General features: G+C 34.5%; 1 protein-coding gene across 1 annotated transcript in view; it reads right to left on the bottom strand.

The window, feature by feature from the left end:
* ZNHIT6 (zinc finger HIT-type containing 6) overlaps nt 1-17,370 on the bottom strand; it is a 59,529-nt gene that overhangs the window by 36,541 nt on the left and 5,618 nt on the right. Inside the window, exon 5 of the mRNA XM_041750448.1 lies at nt 10,777-10,880. Coding sequence (XP_041606382.1) covers nt 10,777-10,880 — 104 coding nt within the window. The remainder of the gene's footprint in view (nt 1-10,776; nt 10,881-17,370) is intronic.

Raw genomic sequence — 17,370 nt, 5'->3', positions numbered from 1 at the left:
AAATATGAAAAGGAATACAGTTCTATCTAAAAGAGCAGATAGATTTGGGAAAGACAGAGAACTTCGAGAAATGAAAAACAAAACTGAAACAAAGAAATACTCAGTGTATGAGCTAAAGAGAAGATTAATTAGATACAGCTGAGGAGATAGTGACTTGGATGATGTAACTGAATAAATTACCTCAAATGTAGCAAAGACAAACAAAATATTAAAATAATGCCTTAGAACTTCTAGAACTACCATATTCTGAAAGCACAAATCCCAAGGAAGATAAATTTGAAAAATCAAAGGCCCTTATACTGCAACACAGAACTTCAAAGACAAAAGTGAATACCTGAAAAGCAAATGAATGGAAAAAAAAAAAAAAAGACTATATAAAAGAGTGTTCTCAAAAGGTACAAATGTCCTATATAATAAATAAGTCACAGGGACATAAGGTACAGCATGGTAACTACAGTTAAAAATATTGTATTACTTATCTGAAAGTGGTTAAGACTGTAGACCTCAAAAGTTCTCAATACAGAAAAAAATTTCCCCTTCTTTCTTAACTATGTGAGGTGATGTATGTTAACTAGACCTGTGATAATCATTTCACAATGTATATAAATATTGAATCATTATGTTGTACACTTGAAACTAATGTTATGTTTGTCAATTATACCTCAATTAAAAAATAATTTAAGGGGATCCTTGGGTGGCTTAGCGGTTTAGCGCCTGCCTTTGGCCCAGGGCATGCTCCTGGAGACCCGGGATCGAGTCCCACGTCGGGCTCCCTGCATGGAGCCTGCTTCTCCCTCTGCCTGTGTCTCTGCCTCTCTCTCTCTCTCTGTGTCTTTCATGAATAAATAAATAAAATCTTTTAAAATAAATAATAATTTAAAAAAGTGTTCCCAAAAGTGGTAAAAAAATAAGACAAGGGAATAAATAACTGAATGGAATACTGAAATAAAATGTCATGATATTTCATATTCAGCTAAACTATCATTCAAAAGCAAGGTGAAGCTTACATGATTCCATATATGGAATTTTAAATAAGGCAAAACTCATCACCAAGGGAAAAATATACAACAGGATGTCACTGGGGAAGAGAGGAGCAAATAAGGAAAGACCTTTCTGGGGTGATGGTAATATTCTATATATTCATAGGGACTATGTTATACAGATGTAGGCATACCTTGGAGATAATCATAGGTGCAGTTCCAGACCACTATAATGAAAGTAAATATTGCAACAAAGCCAGTGAAATTAATTTTTTAGTTTCCCAGTGCATAAAAAGTTATTTTTACACTATACTGTAGTCTGTTAAGTGTGCAATAGTATCACGTCTAAAAAAAATGTACAGGGCAGCCCGGGTGGCTCAGCAGTTTAGCGCCGCCTTCAGCCCAGGGCCTGATCCTGGAGACCCGGGATGGAGTCCCACATCAGGCTCCCTGTATGGAGCCTGCTTCTCCCTCTGCCTGTGTCTCTGCCTCTCTCTCTGTGTGTCTCTCATGAATAAATAGATAAAATCTTAAAAAAAAAAAAGATCTTTAAAAAATATGTACATACCTTAATTTAAAAATATTGCAAAAAAAAAAATGCTAACCATCATCTGAGCTTTTAGTGAGTCATAATGTTTTTGCTAGGGGAAGGTCCTGCCTCAGTACTGAGGGCTGCTGACGACAGGGTGGCAATTTTTAAAAATAAGATAACAATCAAGTTTGCTCCACCAACTGATTCTTTCACACATGATTTCTCTGTAGCATGTGATACTGTTTAATAGCACTTAACCCATAAAATTTCCTTCAAAATTGAGGTCAGTCATCTCAAACCCTACCACTGCTTTATCAACTAAGTTTAGATAACATACTAAATCTTTTGTTGTCATTTCAACAGTCTTCCAGCATCTACACCAGGAGTAGATTCCATCTCAGGAAACCACTATTTTTGTTCATCCATAAGAAGCAGCTCCTCATCCGGTAAAGTTTTACTGAGATTGCAGCCCATTATCAATTACCAATTGTTCAGGCTCCACTGCTACTTCTGGTTCTCTTGCTGCTTCCAGCACATCTGTAGTTACTTCCCCCACAAATGTCTTAAACCCCTCAACGTACTCTATGAGGGCTGGAGTTACTTCTTCTAAAACATTCCTGTGAATGTTGATATTCTGACTTTCCCCATGAAACACAAATGTTCTTCATGGCATCTAGAATGGTGAATCCCTTTCCAGGTTTTCAATGGACTCTGCCCAAGTCCATCAGAGGAATCAATATTTTTGGTAGCTACAGACTTATGAAATGTATTAAATAGACTTGAAGGTCAAAATGACTCCCTGACCCCATGGGCTGCAGAATGGATGTTGTGGTAAAAGGCATGAAAACAACATTCATCTACTGTCTAGCTCCATCAGCTCTTTTGTCCACTTGAACACTTAGAAGGTCACTGTAGGGGTTATTAATTGGCCTAATTGCAATATTGTTGTATTACAGGGAACAGGAGACCTGAAGAGAAGGAGAAAGATAGGGAATGGCCAGTTGGTGGAACAGTCAGAATCCACACTTTTATCAATTAAATTCACTATTTTATATGAGTGCCTTTCGTGGCACCCCAAAACAATTGTAGTAAAAACATCAAAGATCAATCATAGATTACTGTAAGAAATATAATAATGAAAAAGTTTGAAATATTGCAACAATTACCAAAAGGTGACACAGAGACATGAAGCAAGCAAAAATGGCACCAAAAGATTTGCTTGATGTAAGGCTGCCACAAACCTCCAAATTGTGAAAAAAAGAGTATCTGCAAAGCACAATAAAATGAAGTGTGACAGAAAAAGGTATGCCTACATATGTATTTGTCAACAAGTGTACTTTTACGATTTGTGCATTTCATTGCATGAAAATTTTATACCAATAGGAAAAGCGAGCTTCCTATCTTTCAGACAACTGTTTAAACTCAGTTTCTCCTTTCACTGAACATACTGATGTTATTTCATGATAATTCTACAGCTTAATTGTTTTTGTTTAATGGCTACCTAGAATTCCACCTTGCGAAGATACTATCAATTTAACTTGGTCCCATACTAATGAACACTTGAGGTTGTTGCCACTTTTTACACTACTAAAAAACAATGCTGGAATATACTGTATCTCTGTAAACTATATGAATACATTCATAGGCTAAATTACTTGAGTATGCATATATAACATTTTGAGAAATATTACCAAATTGCCTTCTAAAATGACCACTAATGTCCATTTTCTTTAATTTTCTTTTTTTTTAAATTATTTATTCATGAGAGACAGAGAGAGAGAGAGAGAGAGAGAGAGAGAGGCAGAGACACTGGCGAAGACGGAGAAGCAGGCTCCATGCAGGGAGCCCAATGTGGGACTTGATCCTGGGTCTCCAGGATCATGACCTGGGCTGAAGGCAGATGCTCAACCGCTGAGCCACCGAGGCGTCCCACTAATGTCTATTTTCAACAACAGTGGAAGAGCAAATTGGCCTGGCTAACCCATACCTTCATCATATTAGATATTATCAATATATACTTATAGGCCATGTATTATATATGTATATAACTTTTGATGACATATATACATGTATCTTTCCATGACCGTCTATTCTTACCCTTTGCTTCTTTTCCTAATTAGGTGCTAGCCTTTTTTCTTATTAATGCATAAACATTTTTTGTCATACATGCTAAAGTTTCTTTTTTTTTTTTTTTTTTTGGTCTGGTTAGTCTTTTGAGTTGACTAGGGTCTTTTCTTTACCATACAATTTTTAAAAATTTTATGTAAGTTATTGTTTTCCTTTATGGCTTTGGATGGGTATTTCTTCCTCTCTTCAAATTATGACGCTGGTATTTTTTATTTCAAGTTTAGGATTTTGATCCACTTGAAGTTCTAGTGAAAAACTCAGCTTTTGGGGCACCTAGGTGGCTCCGTGGTTGAGCATCTGCCTTTGACTCAGGTCATGATCCCCAGGTCCTGGGATGGAGTCCTGAGCAGGCTCCATGCAGGGAGCCTGCTTCTCTCTCTGCCTAGGTCTCTGCCTCTCTTTCTGTGTCTCTCATGAATAAGTAAAATCTTTTTTAAAAAAGCACCCCCCCGCCCCAAAACCTCAGCTTTTCCCTGACAAATGGCAAGCTGACTCAACCCAACTTATTAATTATCCATATTAATTTGAAATGCTATCTTTATCACATGCTGGAGTACCAGTCTTACACCTGCTTTTTATAAGTTAAGCTACCTGTTGATTTCTATGTCTACACCAAAAAATTTCACTAAAATTTCATAAATTTTAATGAGTCTAGCTTCATTAGTCCTCTTTTTCAGGTTTTTCCTGATGCTTCTTCTATGTTTATTCTTCAAAATGAACTTAAATCATTTTATCATAAACTCTTTCCTTCTTCTCAAAAAAAAAATTTCTCAAATCAAAAGAAAACTAGTATTTTGATTAGGATCACATCAGATCATTCACTTAAGAAATGTTATTTCCATAATACTGAATCTCCTTAGAACAGGTACTTTTTTCCATTTGTTCCAATCTTTTAAGTTATTTGGCAGAGTGTAGGTTTTCTTTATACAGATCTTTCATATTTCTTCCAGTTTTTAAATTAGCCCTGGGTGAAAGTGAACTTAAGTTATACATCCCACAAAGAGATAAGGTAAAGGAATTACCTCTGAAAGAGTCACTATTTTAAGGAAGTCATCTGGGATCTGCTCCAAAGTAAACAGGTAAACTTTCTATTGGACACATTTCCTTATCAGGCTCCTCTATTTTTTGAGAGAGAATGTTAATCTTTCTTTGGCTCAACTTGTTTTTAATATAAGCATCCCTTAACTTTTCTTTGTTCATTAAAGTTACCCATTAGGACATTCCTACAAATTTACAGTCCTCTAAAATTCATCACTATTATACATTAAAAAAAAATTTTTTTTAAAGATTTTATTTACTTATTCATGAGAGACAACAGTGAGAGAGAGAGAGAGAGGCAGACACAAGCAAAGGGAGAAGCAGGCTCCACACAGGGAGCCCGATGTGGGACCCAATCCCGGGTCTCTAGGATCATGCTCTGGGCTGAAGGCGGCGCTAAACCACTGAGCCACCCAGGCTGCCCCATTTAAAATTTTTTTATTTTTTATAAAGAAAGAACATGAGTGGGGGGGGGGGGGAGGGAGAAGAGAGAGAATCTTATGTAGGCTCCAGCCCAGCATGGAGCCCAACACACAGCTCAATCTCATGACCTTGAGATAGTGACCTGAGCCAAAATCAGGAGTCACACACTTAACTGAGCAAGCCACCAGGTGTCTCACTATTAAATGCATTTTTGACCCCACAAAAAATTGTGTTATACCCAACTTTGACTATAAAATGAAAATTACACTTCCTATTCTTAGAAAAATTTACACATCACACAGTTTTACATATGAGATTTACTCGATTCACACCCATACCAGTCAAAACCTCCTGCCATGAAGGATGCCTGGATTTACAATGGACCTATGTTTCTAAAGTAGCTATTGCACCTGCTGTATAACCTACTGATAGTTCTACAGAGGTAACTCAGGCACAGCATTAGTCACACTTCACATGAGAGTATTTATATATATAGATGCTTTTAAGCTTTGTATTTTGAAATAATTTCAGATTTCACAGAAAAGTTACAAAAACAGCATAAGAAATTCTTCACTATTAAAAAATTACCATTGGAACATTTAATTTTAAACAAGTTCAATTTGGGTTTTTGACTATATTTTAGCTCAAGCTGCTTAAAAAAGCAGATGACGACCAATTTAATACCAAGGCAGTTATAACAATCATCTTAGTACAAAGGACCGAAATCTCATGTGAAGTTAGAAAATCCCCAAATACCTGAAATTGAAAGTTTTTTCATTAAACCTTTGCCAGCAAAACCTGCCTGAGCCCGTTCACAATCATTATTTACCCATTATAATGTACACATTTGCAGGTTTCACTGCAGACATAGTATTGTTTGATTATATAATGCTGCTCCAGACCTCCTAAAGGTGAATACAGTAAATTTAGCATATCTCCAAGGATTTCAAATAAGAGAAGCAGACCTTGAATTGTCATTGTATATTATTTACTAAGGGCCAGGTACTACTATAGGTATAATTTCATTCAATCCTCTCAAATAGTAAATTTGATCTTGCCAAAGGTCACCTAGTATGTACTAAATGACAGAGGTAATATTCAAATTCAAATTTATCCAACTCACAGCAGTAATCATTTTTGAAAGTAGGAAAAAAGTACTGAAAATGAGCCTTTTAGAAACAGAATAGTGGGGCATGGGAAGTGAAAATAATCGTTTGAAAAGATTTAGTATCCCTCTCTTCCCTCTTTTCAGCAATCATCTTAAATAACAACACATCATCTAATTACACTAAATCATAAAATAACACTTAAAATCATTAAAACCTAGTCATTTTCATATGAATGGTTAAGAAAACATGAGCATCCTGAAGAAGGTACTTCTAAATTTTTTTCCCCCAAGTACAGAACCTTATATATTTATCTTGCTACTTATATATACCATCTTTTAGCAATCAAAATTTTTTGCAATCCTGATTTTACTATAAAATTCAAGAAGTATGTTTTCTGCATCAATCTAAATCAATGATTCTCAAATAGGGGTGATTTTGCCTCTCCCTTCTGCCCCTACTCCAGGGAACATCTGATAATGTCTGGAGACATTTCTTGTTCCCATAAGAGAGATGGGTGGGTAGGGGTGTGTGTGTGTGTGTGTGTGTGTGTGTGTGTGTGTGTGTGTCTGTCTGCGTGTGTTACTAACATCTAGTGGGCAGAGGCAAGGGATGCTACTAAACATCCTAAAATGCAAATAACCCCCCCACAACAAAGAATTGTCTTGCTCAAAATGTCAAAAGGGCCAAGATGAGAAATCATGAACTAAATCACTGATGAAAATGCTGAACAAGAATGAACAAAATATTGGGACATACTAAAGACATTTCCAAGCTGATTATCAATTAACTAACCAGCAATATTCTCAATATTCAGTATGGCTTTCATCTAACTGAGAACTCACCTTAGTGCTTTATTAATCTAACATCTAAATACAGACATTTTAAATTCAGTTAGTAGCAAAACCATTTTCATTTAAAAGTAATAATGGACAATTTAACAACAAACAAATGGAAAAATTTAGTTACATAGAACTTTGAATTATTTTTTTCACTGAACTGACCCCTGAAATGCTCCTATGAATGTTACTAACAGCCCTTTGCTCCTATGTATGTTACTAACAGCCCTTTGAATTTAACAAAAACTGGGAATCCATTAGGAGATGGATTGCGTCATGCCTGAACATAAGCTGGACTGCTGAAATTGTATTTTTAGCTGATGAAAAAGTTTTTGGACTAGTACTCTAAAAAATGTTCTAATGATAAAGTTTTGAGTCAAAATAGAAAAATCTGCATTCCAGGCTGAATTTTGTATATTTTTATTGCATTTAAAATCGCTATTCTGTGATATTGGGAAATCAAGTGGCTTATCATGTATATCATGTACTTAAAATGTATTCACAAACTACTGTTGTATTTGTATAAAATATAGACAAAGATCGTATTTTTTTGTGTGTGTATAAGCTCTGTAAAATAGCAATCACATTATGAAGCTGCAGTGATACTACATTTTAAACATCCACATCCAAAGAAGCAGGCTATTTATTGTCCAGTTACCCAGATATAAAATATTAACTTGCTGCTAATGAAACAATAGTACTGCAGCTTCTTGTGGCCTACAGTGTTATGTTTGCTGTAAGAAAAAGATATGTGAACTCCACAAAATATATGAATAAAATTATAGAATGGCTTTAAAAAAAAAAAAAAAAAAATTCCACACCGGGTGATATTTTTATCAGATCTTACAGATTAGATTAAGTCAAACTTCCTACTTTTAACTTTTAAGGTGTCACTCTGAAACATGTAGTCAAATATTACATACCTCAGTAGAAATTAAATAAAAAGCAAATTTTAAAAACTGTCATTTCAACCTTTCAAGTTACCATCTTTTTTTTATAGCATCATTTTTTTTTGTGTGTGTGTTATATAGCATCATTTTTTTAAAGAAAAAACTCACTATTAGTGAGATGTTTAAACAGGTATTCTCATATACTACAAATGGAAATGAAAACTGGTTTAGTCCCAGTTTATTATTACATCTCACACTTTGCAGATGAGGAAACTGAGGCAAAAACAAGTTAGGTGGTTTAGCTTAGTATCACATAGCTAGGAAGAGGCTGCTCATAAATCTGAAGACAGGCATCCTGGCTCCAGTTTGTGCTCTTAAACTACTCCACCTTACTATCTCTATGTTGTAGAGAATTTTTTACAACTATTTAAAATGCATCAAAAATGACTGTAAGACCAAATTAAAGGAAACAGGCTGGTGAAAAGATTCCCTATGTATGGAATAGAATAAGATGAGCTATAAACAGGCATATCTTACAAGAAAAAATTCAAGAGCTCATTCTTTCTAATAACGAGATACACAAAAGTTTAATTATATTCAATTAAAGTGCAAGTATAACTATAATAGGCACTCTCATACTTTTCCGATGAAGATATAATGTGGAACTTTTTTGTGGAGGACAATTTGGAGTTTTTCTCAAAATTTTAAATGCATGTAGTCTCTGATCCAGTAATTCTACATTCTAGAGACTGTATAGAAAGTCATGTAAGCACACAAAAAATTTTATTTAATGTGATGTTTATTATGACATTATTTCTAATAATTAAAAACTAGAAATAAGCTAAATGTTCATGAATATGGGAATAATTAAATAAAGTATAGCAGGCATAGCTAGAATATACTACGTCGAAATAAGGCAGATTTGCATTAACAAGAAAAAAGTTCGGATGCAAAAAGTATTCTTTTATTCATAAAAAATTAGAAACATATAACTTGAAAAAAGTCATGTAACTTTGTATATACTCTTAGGTATTTAATATTATGTTTTATTTTACTAATGGAAAAAAGAAGAAAACATCATTAGAAGCAAACATGAAGGGCAGCCCAGGGTGGCGCAGCGGTTTGGCGCCTGCCTTTGGCCCAGGGCGCGATCCTGGAGACCCGGGATCGAATCCCATGTCAGGCTCCCTGCATGGAGCCTGCTTCTCCCTCTGCCTATGTCTCTGCCTCTCTCTCTCTCTGTGACTATCATAAATAAAAAATAAAAAAATAAAAATAAATAAATAAAAAAAAGAAGCAAACATGCAGTGTTATCAGTGGTCATCTCTATATAATGGAATTACAGGTGCTATTTTTTCCTTTAAACTTTTTTTATCATGAGGATATATTATTTTCACAGTTGCTATATACACTGATTTCTTCCTAACTCCAGTTAGTGGTTAGGTAAACTATTATATTAAAGGTCACAATTCTATACAATGCTATTATTAGCTCCATTTTATGGATGTGAAAATAGCTAAGAAATGAACTCTAAAGCCTATTATGAACTATGTTGCTAATCTCCTCATGTGAAAACACTAAAAAATTATTAAAAAACCCAACTCCAAATAACTCTAAATTCATAAGCAAAAGACATAATGCAAAGAGTCCAATTTGCTACTTCAGAGATCTCAGTGTTCCAAAATAACCAAGTATAAATTTGGGTTCTAAACCCAAGAAATATACTGTTTATTTTTGGAAAAAAAAACTTTCCATATACATTCATCTATCTAGAGACCCCAAAATTTTACATTTGAGGGTGTATACTTTCTAACACTAAGAACTAAGCTCTGATAACAATGTGAATGGTTTCCTTCATAACACAGGAATATATTTTATATTTGAGAAGACATAAACCGTTATCTTAAATGTCAAATAAATTATGTCTTTTCAAATCTGTCAGTTTCAAAATGCACAATGGAATCATCTCATATATGATAAATGAAAAATTTTACTTTATTTCTGGAAGCTACCCAGGAAAAAGGAAAACCACGTTTACAAATATTTGTCATGAAACATAAAACAAATGGATAACACCACCTTCTAATATAACATTTTCTGAAAAGGTGGAAAGTTTATTAGAATAATAATAATTCTGATGGTTCTGCCTTTTCAGTTTATGAAATGATAAAAGTATCTTAGTTAATCTACTACAACCCTTACATCCTATAGATGAGGCCCAGAGAAAGTCATCTGCTCAAGGCCTTGCAGTTACTAAGAGGTTGAAGGATAACTCAGGATTTTTTTACTCTAAATCAACAATCCTGACATTTGAAAAGTATCTAATCATTTAGTAGGCTACTTACAGTATTTTGGGATCCTGTTCTCTTCAGTACTAATGGAACCTTTCAGACCTAGCACTCACAGAAAGGAGCAGACTAATCTCTATTATCTGTACTCACAGATTTACTACAGAGTAAATGTTTTCCAAGCTTCCCTCTTTCTCAACACTGGTTTTCAAGTGAAATATTATTAGAACCCCAAAGAAATTATTATAAAAGCCAAACTGCTCCAGTCAAAGCTGTAAGCTTTGAAATACTTCCATGGTTTCTTAGGTCTCAGATATACAAATATATACACTTACCAAATAAGCTGAAAATTTTATTAGTCACATGACATAAAATTGGTGTAAGTTTCTAAATACCTATTTTCAATTTGTGCAATTATCCTGGCATAGACCAATAACAAAAAGTTCACACACTACACTGTGGGTAACAATGCTTTATAGCAAACCAAACCTTAAAAGATGTTCTTGATCAAATCAGAATACCCAATATACTAAGAATGAAGTTAGAAACTTACTTCTTATCAAAAAATGTTGAATTTTCTTTCCTCTTGGTGAATCCATTAGGTAGAAGTTTTAAGTTAATACCTTGTTTTCTGGCACGATTTTTCATAAAGTACATCTAACAACCAAAAATAAGACAAATTAATTTTAAAATGGCTTACATTTCAGAAGTGAGTAAAACAATATTTGGAAATATAATAGTTAAGATTTATTGAGTACCTACATTTCACAAACTGTACTAAACAGCAATATTTCACTTAATCCTCACAATATTATCAGATAGATACTATTACTACACCCAATAAAGGAATGAAAGTTAATGAGATGCCAACATTATGCAGCTATTTCTGAGACACAGCCTGTATTCAAACTCAGATATGTCTAATTCTATAGTCTGTCTTTTTAACCATATGCTCTAAGCCAAAGGAGGATTTAATGGGATTTTTAAAAATATAGGACACTTGGCAATTCATAGGGGATACCTGTACAGTTCCTTTCCTTTTACTAAAGAGTTTATGTCATACTTAGCTGTAAAAATGCCTGCTTTAATTATAAGACAGGTAGTTCACTCAGGGGAGGAACCACGGCATTACTTAGCACAAGGCCCAAATTAGAGTAGCCATTGTTGCAGACTATACAAAATGGGCTATGTGAATAATCTGATCTGTTTCTCCACTGACCATCTATCTGGGTTGGTTGAGATAAACTAGTCAACTCCAGACAGTAGTGAAGCAAGTAATATCATCAAGACTTCTTTGATCACTGAAATAGCAAAGTATAAATGCAAGGTTTTGGTTAAGCGAATGAGAGTCTAGAATTTGCAATGCAAAGAGTCAGATAATTATATCATAAGCCAAAGGAAAGGATGAGTACGTTATCACTTGTTAAGAAGGGAAATAATTTAAGAAATTACAACCAATTTTATAACTTACGGGATTTTGGTTTTAGTAATAGCAATGATTATAAGGACCAACCCTCCCACTGAACACATCTAACAATGCCAGGTAGTAGGGGAAAAACATATATGTAATAAAATATATGTAAACATCACCTTAAAAGCATTGAAGAGCTGGGAAGAAAAAAAAAAAAAACCAGGAAAATAGAGGCCAATCTTTAATGAGAAGTGAAAATTTGGAAAGGTAAGCAAAGCAATGAAGCCACTTTTGCAAATTCTGGCAAATATAGGCTTTCCCTTTCAGCAGCCATCTCAGCAACAAGGTCAGACTTAAGACCCTATAATCTTCTAGAAACCCCTCCTCAAATGAATATCAGTCACAGAATATGCCTAATAATAATAAGATAAGGGTGAATCAGAGATAAACCCTGCCCCCAGAGCATGTGAGGAAATTTATATTGGAATGACTGTAACAGAGGGGAAAAAGGAAAAAAAATTCATTAGAAGCTGTGGCCATGGGCAGCCCAGGTGGCTCAGCGGTTTAAATGTGCCCACCTTCAGTCCAGGGCATGATCCCCAAAACCCAGGATCAAGCCCCATGTTGGGCTCCCTGCATGGCGCTTGCTTCTCCCTCTGCCTCTGCCTCTCTCTCTCTCTCTCTCTCTGTGTCTCTATGAATAAATTAAAAAAAAAAAAAAAGAAGCTGTGGCCATGGGCCAGTTCTTGCTGAGATTTAATATGATTTGCCTTGCTTGTACAGTCAAGGGAATCTTAAACTTTCAAGTTGGTTTAAGATAGGTCCAGATTGCAATATTCCCTGGCAGAGTAAAAGAAGGCCTGCATCCCACTCTTCAAAAAGTTCTCACAAATAATTTAAGAAAAAAAGTAGTACTCAATAAAAAATAAAAAAGCATAAATAATACAAGAAAACAAATGCCAGTGAACAGGAACCAAAAGAGAAAAAAGAGGTAGCTGAGAATTCTCCATATATTCAAACACTAAAATGATCACACACAGGACAACTCTGCAAAATTTGAAAACCTAACAGCTTGGAAATATTTACAGTGAAGAGAAAGTATAAAAACTGACTCAGTAAATTTTTCAAAGAACTAAATAAAACCAGGACATTTCCAGAACACATTAGACAGACAAAAAAGATTAAAAAAAAAATCAGAGACGTTAAAGGATAGGTAAGATATGGGGAGAAGACTTAACTCAGAGTTAATGGTAGTTTTAGAAGAGAGAAGAAACAAGGCAGGGGAATCTTTTAATAGAAATGGGCTGAAAATTTCCAAGAACTGATGGAAGATATGCCAGAGTCAACAAATCTAACAATTTTCAAGTTACGATGAATAAAAAGAAATTTGCATCTTTGTAGTATAGCACAAATGCAGAACTCCAAAGATTTAAAAAGTTGCAAAAATAGTAAAAAAAAATGTAGCCAGATTAAAAATGATTTCAAAGGCAACTGTTGCAGATGACTGCAACAACAATGGAAACTGCAAGATGCTGAAACTCAAATTCTAAACCCAGAATTCCATTGAGATAAATCATTTCAGAGTGAAGAATGACAAATAAATAGAAAAACAAAACAAAACAAAACAAAGAGAAGGTGGCAACCAGCAAATCTTTTCTAAAGGAAATTGTAAAGGATGTGCTTGAAGCAGGAGAAAAGTAATCTCTCAATTGTAAGATTTAAGATGGTAACGAGGGATCCCTGGGTGGCGCAGCGGTTTGGCGCCTGCCTTTGGCCCAGGGCGCGATCCTGGAGACCCGGGATCGAATCCCACGTCGGGCTCCCGGTGCATGGAGCCTGCTTCTCCCTCTGCCTGTGTCTCTGCCTCTCTCTCTATCTCTCTGTGACTATCATAAATAAATAAAAATTAAAAAAAAAAAAAGATTAAAAAAAAAATAAGATGGTAACGGAATTAAGAGCAAAGAAAGTAGAGCCTCGGTGTCCATCGAAAGATGAATGGATAAAGAAGATGTGGTTTATGTATACAATGGAATATTACTCAGCCATTAGAAATGACAAATACCCATCATTTGCTTCAACGTGGATGGAACTGCAGGGTATTATGCTGAGTGAAGTAAGTCAATCGGAGAAGGACAAACATTATATGTTCTCATTCATTTGGGGAATATAAATAATAGTGAAAGGGAATAGAAGGGAAGGGAGAAGAAATGTGTGGGAAATATCAGAAAGGGAGACAGAACATAAAGACTCCTAACTCTGGGAAACGAACTAGGGGTGGTGGGGGGGGGGGGGGGCGGTGAATGGGTGACGGGCACTGAGGGGGGCACTTGATGGGATGAGCACTGGGTGTTATTCTGTATGTTGGCAAATTGAACACCAATAAAAAACAAATTTATTAAAAAAAAAGAAAGAAAGTAGAAATATAAACTCAAAGGGCACCTGGGTGGCTCAGTTGGTTGTGTGTGACTTTGGCTCATGATCTTGGGGTCTTGGGATCTAGCCTGGTGTTGGGCTCCACACTCAAAAGGGAGTCTGCTTCTGCCTCTCCCTCTTTCCCTGCTCTTCCCCCTGCTTGTGCACACACACTCTCTCTCAAATAAATAAAATCTTGAAAAAAAAAAAAAAGATAAACTCAAAGAGTGACTGAAAAAAAACAGTAATTACTATATGGAGATTTTTTAAAAAAGCCAATTTAAAGAACTGAAAACAATACATCAGTATAGGGTTAAATGGAATTTAAGGTAACTGCTGGTAAACTGTTATCTCCCTGCCACTTATCTTGATAAATAAATTCTTTTGGAATGTAGCCCCACCCATTTTTGTTTATATATTGTTTATGACTGCTTTCTTGATACAACAGCAGAGTTGAATAGTTGTGACAGAAACCATATGGCCTGGAAAAAATACTATTTGACCCTTTACAGAAAAAGTTTGCCAACTCCTGTTCTAAGGTTGTTTGCATTGTCTAGGCACAGAGTTCAGGTGGTACTTAACTTTAGATAATGGTAAATTAAGCATGCATGTTGTATTATCTAGCTTAGCCAATGTAAGGATAGAAAAAGGGTGTATAACTTCTAAATGATAAAGAGAAAAATTCAAATGATTAAAAAAAAAAAAAAAACAGCCCAAAGGCAAGAAGAAAAAAATTGGGCCAAATAGCAAAAATGATGTGACAATTTAAAGTCAAACGTACAGGTAATTTTATAAAATATAAATGAACTTAATGATTTAGTTAAAAGTTACAGATTGTAAGATGGAAGAAAAACTGAAAGCCAGCTATCTACAACATAAGGATACAGAAAGGCCTTAAATAAGTAAAAAACAGACCATGCAAATAATTGATACAGCTTTATTATTATTAGTCAAAGTACACAGAAAGCCAGAGACAAGGAGGGTCAGCTCATAATGCCAAAGGTTAAATACACCAACGAGAAGTATTTCCTGAGGTGTGCATTTAATAATTTAGCCTTAAAACATATAAAGCAAAACAAACTCCCACAAGGGAAACAAACAGGTCTGTTTGATTTTATCTACTGGGGAATGTTAACATACTTCTCTTTGAAACTTATAGAAGAAATACACGCAAACAGTAACATTATAAACAATTTAAACAACATAGTTAATAAACCTGACCTAAAAAGGGTATACAGAGTACTATATTCAGCAACTGCAGAATATTCTTATTTTCAAGCAGAGACCATTACAAAACTTGACCATATATACTGGGCCACAAATACAAGTACTTGATGTATTTTAGAGGAATGAACTTAAGAGTATGTTCTCTGACCGCACTGCAATTAAACTAAACTAAAAAAGAAAGATACAACAAAAGTCAAGGGGATAGGATACAATAACAAACTAGAAAAAACACATAACAGCAACTAATCTAGGGGAAAAAAAGGAAAAAAAGCACAAAATAACCAATATCACAAATATCACAAATGAAATCACTACAACTCCCAGAAAGATCTAAAGGAGAGGTTTATGAAGAACTTTATGCCAATAAATTAAAAAATTTAGGTCCAATGGACAAATTCTTAGAAAAATGTAATCTAGAAATAGTAACTCAAGAAGACACAGAAAACCTGCAGAATCCCACAAAAAGTAAAGACTATACCTTAGTAGCCCAAATTTTAAGCCCATACTGGTTTCTTAACAACTTGGGAGTTAGGTAAAACTTTTACCAAGGAGGAAGTAATTCTAACATTAGTGAATGCATCAAAGAATAAAATGGGAACATTCCCAAATAATTTTATGAAACTAGAGTCATAATGATATGGAAAACTGAGAAAAAAAAAAAAAAGAATAAAAAATAAAGGAAAACTGAGAATACTAAAAATGAAAATTAAAGGTTAATCTCACTCATAAAGAGAAATACAAAATGAATGCATGGATAAGGTGGACACACACATATAATTCAAATGAATTCCACAGAGTAGAAAAAGCATGATATGATAATAACACACATGCAAGTTAAGCTTAAATTAGAAAACCAATTAAAAAGATTTTTCATACTAGAAAATTATAGATTAAAAGAACAAAAATGAAATAATCAAATACAGAAAAAGTATTTAATAAAATATAACCAACATTCATGATAAAATCTGAGAGCAAATTAGGACTAGAATTTTCATAATCTAGGTATCAAATTATATCTTAAAGAAATTTAAGAGCAAACATCATGGTGCAGTCTTGGAAGTTTTTCTTCCATGACCAGAGTTATAAGACAAAGATGTACAGATGAGTTAATGTAGCAGGCCTGAGACTGTTATCTTTGGGTGGTTTTGTTTGCAAAGTTGTCTCTTGGCAAGTGCCTGGAAATTTGAATAACTGGTGAATGGTTTCCTAAACTGACTTTTCCTAAAACAATTAAGTGTGGTCCACTGTGCCTGAATTGTTTGTATAAACCATATGGTTTTATTTGCTTTCCTTCTGGGAGTCTGGAATTTGGCACTTGCTGGACAGAGGGTGCTTCTGTGATCAGTCCCCCCAAAAAACCCTGGGTAGTGAATTTTTAACGAGCTTGTCTAGCAGACAATACTACACATGTGTTATCACAGGAGGAATTAACTGCATACTGTGTAACTCCAAATGGAGAGGATTTGTGGAAGCTTGCAACTGGATTCCTACAGGCTATGCTCCTTTTCTTTTTGCTAATTTTGCTCTGTATTCTTTCACTGTAAAAAATTTCAGCCATGAGTACAACTGGATGTTGAGTCATGTGACTCCATCTAGCAAATGAGAGCTAGGGGAGGACTTGAGACTTACAACATAAATATCTACTATCATCATTGGTACTAACCCTGGATGGTAAGTCCTAACTATTCCAATAAGAAAAAAAGAATAAGGATAGAAAGATAAAAACAAATTGTGACAAATTGTTAATAGAGGAAATCTCAAGGAATCTATAGATAAAGCACAGGTGTAGATTTTAATTCTGTAAAATGCAGATTAGAATACCATAAAATAAATAACAAAAATCTCATTACTAAATAACAGCAAAAACATTAAAAAAAGAAATGCTATTTAAAAAAAGCATGAAAAAATAAAGTGCCTGGAAATAAATCTAACAAAAAATGTATATGATCTCTACTGAGAAAATTATAGAGATACCAAAGATAGTAAATAAATGCAGAGATTTCAAGATTTAAAGCTGTAAAGAGGTCCAATCACCTAATTTACTCTATAAAATAAATGCAACCCCAATTAAAATTCCCAGGTGGGGAAATGGGATTG

Source organism: Vulpes lagopus, chromosome 3, assembly GCF_018345385.1.
Source record: "Vulpes lagopus strain Blue_001 chromosome 3, ASM1834538v1, whole genome shotgun sequence".
Classification (NCBI taxonomy): domain Eukaryota; kingdom Metazoa; phylum Chordata; class Mammalia; order Carnivora; family Canidae; genus Vulpes; species Vulpes lagopus.
Note: the sequence above shows the minus strand (reverse complement) of the source record. Positions and strands in the feature narration are given on the sequence as shown.